The sequence below is a fragment of the Odontomachus brunneus genome, unplaced genomic scaffold, assembly GCF_010583005.1.
Source record: "Odontomachus brunneus isolate Ranch 3 - 2012 unplaced genomic scaffold, Obru_v1 Obru_scaffold_135, whole genome shotgun sequence".
NCBI classification, from domain to species: domain Eukaryota; kingdom Metazoa; phylum Arthropoda; class Insecta; order Hymenoptera; family Formicidae; genus Odontomachus; species Odontomachus brunneus.
In genome coordinates this window covers 810,380-815,325 of record NW_022639585.1, presented here as the reverse complement: position 1 = coordinate 815,325, position 4,946 = coordinate 810,380, and the positions used below count along the sequence as shown (strand labels likewise).

The window sequence follows — 4,946 nt, the reverse complement described above, 5'->3', positions numbered from 1 at the left end:
AACTGGATAATTACCGATGCAAATTCTACTCTGGTAGTTTTGGCCTGTTCATAGCCGGCACATCTTGTTCGATATTTGCCGTAAATTTGCCGTCACACGTTGCTCGACTTTTGCTAGCACTCTGCCCTCAACTAATTTCGGCATGCTTTGCCGACATAAGTGTAGTGTACATGTTGTAAATTTGCTACAATCCTATGATTGATTTTGCCGGCAATTTGTCGGCATATTGCTGACATTTTGCTATCAGGGTTTTAACATAAAAATAAAAATATATTAAATTTAAGTTATAAAAACGCTAATGTATTTTTACACTACTTTCTTAATCATAACTGTATACATATTTATGTCAAAACATTTGCTTTAAATTTTTTACAAGTATCTAATGATATCTTTCTATTTACATCAAAATATCAGAGTTTATGAACGTTACAAAATATTATATATTTTAATACAAATGCATGTATGCATATATGCGCATTTATATCATTTAGTTTATTCATAAATTGTAAATTTATGTTCGATGAATTCTTGCCATAGTATCTCTAACTTTCTGCAACACTCCAGTCATTTGTTCATACTTACCCGTTGAATCAGGTAAATTTTCGAAGTTTAAAACATTGCAAATGTTTTTGGAAAACTTTTCTGATGACGGTAATTTGTTATATGGAGATGTACTTTCTAATATTGGTGTACCTAAGTCTACCGATTTGACCGAATTTTGACTCATATTTAAAGATTTTTGCAGAGTAGGAGAACGATTGAGCTGAATATTATCTTCCGATGTAATATTCAAATTGTTTTTAACTGATGCATCAGGATTAGGCTGTGAACTAGTTTCTTCAAGTTCTACGAGTAATTGTTCTTTCATGCTTTCTAATTCGGATAGAGATGGCGAGTTTGCTCTGGATAAGGTAGTGTCATCCTAAAGAATATAATAACCAAAAATTAGAATGCAAAAAAGGAATATCTTATGAAAATTTTTGACATACCGCAGAATCATAAGAAAGCAATTCTTGAGATCGTAAATCCGAATGTTCTATTATTGCTACATTTATTTGTGGTAGTGGTGATGGCGGTGGTGGTGGTGGTGGTGGTGGTGGTAATGATGGTGGTAATGGTAATGGTGGTGGTGGCGATGGCGGCGGTGGCGGCGGCAGCAGTGAAGTTAATTGTTTTGGTAATGGTGGTACAATATGACCATTAACAAGTATATGTTCCACAGCAACTTCTATTTAAATAAAATAAGAAATTGTCCTTTAGATTTTAAAGACATGAGAAAAAATACATAAATATATATGTATAATAATTAAGTTTTTAATGATATTTAATAATCAATTAGTGGTATAATTAATATAAAAATAATTATTATTCTATTCTATGTTTCTTCCATGATTTTTGATGAAGTAAAATCATACTAAAAAATAATAAAATCTTAGATATTATTTTTAACCTTCCATTAGGTGCATAATTTATAGATGTAATTCGAAAACGATATATTAGTCAAAAATATATTACTTTCTGTAATATACATAATCTATTGTTTATATATATTTTTCAAAAACATCTTGAGAGAATATATATCTATAGTGGTAAACCAGATATTTAAAGATAAAAATGCAAATCATGGTTTATAATTATATATTACCTTCAGTATCCTCAATATCCATTGCAGAGGATATCCTTTCTGAAGCATTTGATGATGATAGTTTTAATTTTTTACGCTTATAACCATCATCTGTTTCTTTACCTTGCAAACATAATAACATAGTCTCCTTGCTATGTATAGGATGCATTTGTGGTGCATAAAATTTATAACTTTCCTGAAATTAATAAACATGTTACAGAAAACTGAAATGTAGTTATTCTTATAAGTGTCACATATCATATGATGTAAAAATCTCTTACATCGATGGTACCAAGAGGAGGCGGCACATTAAAACCAGGAAAATCGTATATTTTTTTAATATCATATTTATCTTTATTTATATCTATAGTAATTTCTTGTGATTCATTTGGATTAGTCTCTGCTATTCCATCAGAATTAAATAGTGATAATCCAGAAGGTTGTAAACATACTTCTTCTAACCATCCTGGAGGGTAGCCAAGTGATCTCATTCTAAGAAAAAAAAAACGTTTCAAAGAATAAAAATTTTTTGACTCATCAAATTAATTGAATCCCTTTCCCTTTCTTACTTTAATATAATTTTTAATATTATATAAATATTTCTATAATAATGATGGAAAAGGTTCATATTACTATATCAAAATATTATAAATCGAAAGTGGCATGAAACAGTTAAACGTGAAAAATTTACCACTATTAATTTAGAACATAAATAAAAACTCAAGCAATAAAAATACATAATGAAATAACTTAGCAAAATTTAACATATTATATAGTTAATTTACCTGTATATGTGCTTAGGTAGTTCATTGTCTTTTAATCCTAATGCAGCACGTAGTTTTTGACTCAACTGACCAGGAATAATATGACTAAATTTTTGCTCCTCATTTAAATGGTAACGTACTCCTGATTTCATGTATTTTACAGCATGATCTTTACGATTTTTATTAATATTTGCTTGATTTCTAGGTAACTGACAATCTCGTAGATTATGATTACCTTCACAATTAAAACAACTTATTTTTGGTGCTACATCTTTTGATGTCTCAGAATCTGAGTCTTCGGACATATCCTCATATTTCTGAAATAAAGCATTGCTATTCTAAGAAATAATAAGTATAAAACAAGAATAAAATTTTTGTATTTTTTTTCAGAGTAAGATATATTAATTATTAATGTTATACATATACATACTCTACACATATATGTGTATATCTACCAAAAAGTTACTGAATAATTATTATAAAATAAAAAAGAACTAATACATACATATAATATATACTTATCGCTACATATATAATATATACTAACACATATATATAATATATATTTATACATATAATATATAAGAATAATAAAGAGAACAAACCTTTCCGTATGTAGGAATATCGTAATCACTTGTTAACTTTGGTTGGGTATCAATTGTAAACGGTAAATCACTGTTTTCTATACTGTGGTCATTATACGACACAATATTACTCTTTGAACTAATGGATAATATATCTTGGTGATTTTTATCCCAAACTTCTAATATCAAATTTGATGTATTCACATCTTCCTCACAAAACAATTCTGATTCCACTAAAGTATGTAAGAAATCTCTTATTTTTTGCCGATATTGTCTGAAAACAAAAGTTCCATAACTTACAATAAATTATTTTATGACATAATTTATACATCTAATATCTATTTTGCATATAAATCATAGGACATCAAAATCATAAAATGTTGCCTTATTTTTAAAAAGTAAATTTTGATGTGTGAAAACAAAATTAGGCAATTGTTTTAAATTTTTATTAAACAAGTCTCAATTTTATTCCTATTAATTTATAAACGTCAGAAACGTTATTTCTATGATGATAAATAACTAAATTTTTCTAGAGTAATTCTTAAATTAAACATTTCGCACGTCCCTTGTAAACAAAAACGTATTATAATTCGTACCGTGAGATATTTTCATCACGAAACATAACCTTAAAAACAGGTTGCGAAGTGATGTCGTGTTGCGACGACGATAACTTTTCTGCCTTAATATCGGTCTTGGTCATATCATCAAGTACGTTATTAGCATTGATATAATTAGAAGAGAAATGTCTTTCTGTGTTCGTTGATTTATGAATTTGATTGTCATCAAACCAAACAACCTCACTAGCGTCTGAACTCGAGCTTAAATCAATCGTTTCTTGTTCTTCTTTCAATCCTTCAATTATAATCGTCGATTTCATAAACGTATCGTCCATCACACTCGTTTTAAACATATAAATACCTCTGCAATCTAACACAAATAATAGCGTATTCGATTGGACTAGGGTACAGATGTCTATACTAAACTAGATTGCTAACTGAGGCTTCGAACTTGCATTGCATGAGGTTTCCGGTTATATGCGAGAAAATGGCGGCGGTTCTGTGCCATCCATCCATCTTGTTATGGCCTCGGAAAGAATCCATTACCACCTAGCGAGCAATAATCGACTGAGGTATCAATTTTCATAAAGATCGGGAAAGTTCAACTAGAGATCTTGGAGTTCTTCAAATTTACATATAATATCAACTACAGTTGGGGTTTCCAAAAAAGCGAGTTCATGAATGTCCTTTGGGAGGTTGAGTTTGGCTGTTTACGATAATTCGAGTTGTAGTAAGTACGAGTTAGTTTCATTAGGGCCGAGAAATATGATAGGCACAAGCATCTAATATTTTCATGATTTATGACAACTCAATGCTGTCCGATAAATCGAGTAGAGTTAGGGTCGGTTTTTCCAACCTCTTGCTAAGCTAACTAACAGTTAACTCATTCGTCTGTCTTTGTTTCTCCTTTAAATTAGGTAGAAACAGACATAAGATTTAACTATTAGTTAGCTTAGCAAGAGGTTGGATAAACCGACCCTTAGGATCGGTTTATCCAACCTCTTGCTAAGCTAACTAACAGTTAAATCTTATGTCTGTTTCTACCTAATTTAAAGGAGAAACAAAGACAGACGTATGAGTTAACTGTTAGTTAGCTTAGCAAGAGGTTGGAAAAACCGGCCCTTAGGGTAGTATAGCAGATAGTATACCCAGTAAGCAAATTGAGCGCAGACTGCGCGCAGATTGGCAGCAAATTTGATAAAAAACCCACAGCAAAACCATAGCCATCTGTGTCTACATTAGGCTACGGTTTTGGCGACAGATCTTGCTCTCGGACAATTGGTGCCAAATTTGCAGCAAAAACCGCGCAACTCTTATAGAAATATCATACTAAGAATCATTGATAATTACTTATTTTCAGTATTAAAAATACTGGATAATAAGTAATTATCAATGATTCTTAGTGGGTGTTTACGAT

The 4,946-nt window shown here is 30.4% G+C and overlaps 1 protein-coding gene across 1 annotated transcript; it reads right to left on the bottom strand.

The window, feature by feature from the left end:
• Positions 1–278: 278 nt before the first annotated feature.
• On the bottom strand, positions 279–3,970 carry LOC116850180 (zinc finger CCHC domain-containing protein 8 homolog). The gene is made up of 7 exons (XM_032828145.1): positions 3,569–3,970; positions 2,994–3,246; positions 2,410–2,705; positions 1,906–2,116; positions 1,646–1,820; positions 990–1,228; positions 279–922 (listed from the first exon to the last, which is right to left on the bottom strand). Exons 1-7 carry the CDS (start codon positions 3,880–3,882, stop codon positions 512–514), a joined length of 1,899 nt encoding a protein of 632 aa, XP_032684036.1. The 5' UTR covers positions 3,883–3,970; the 3' UTR covers positions 279–511.
• Positions 3,971–4,946: the final 976 nt, after the last annotated feature.

What these genes read in the sequence shown, in the direction of transcription:
- LOC116850180 (XM_032828145.1), bottom strand. Translation starts at nt 3,882, where the DNA reads ATGTTTAAAACGAGTGTGATGGACGATACGTTTATGAAATCGACGATT. An exon ending in GGATATTGAGGATACTGAAG is followed by an intron (nt 1,229 to 1,645) that starts GTAATATATAAT and finishes TTATTTAAATAG; the next exon opens with AAGTTGCTGTGGAACATATA. An exon ending in TGCTTTCTTATGATTCTGCG is followed by an intron (nt 923 to 989) that starts GTATGTCAAAAA and finishes TATATTCTTTAG; the next exon opens with GATGACACTACCTTATCCAG.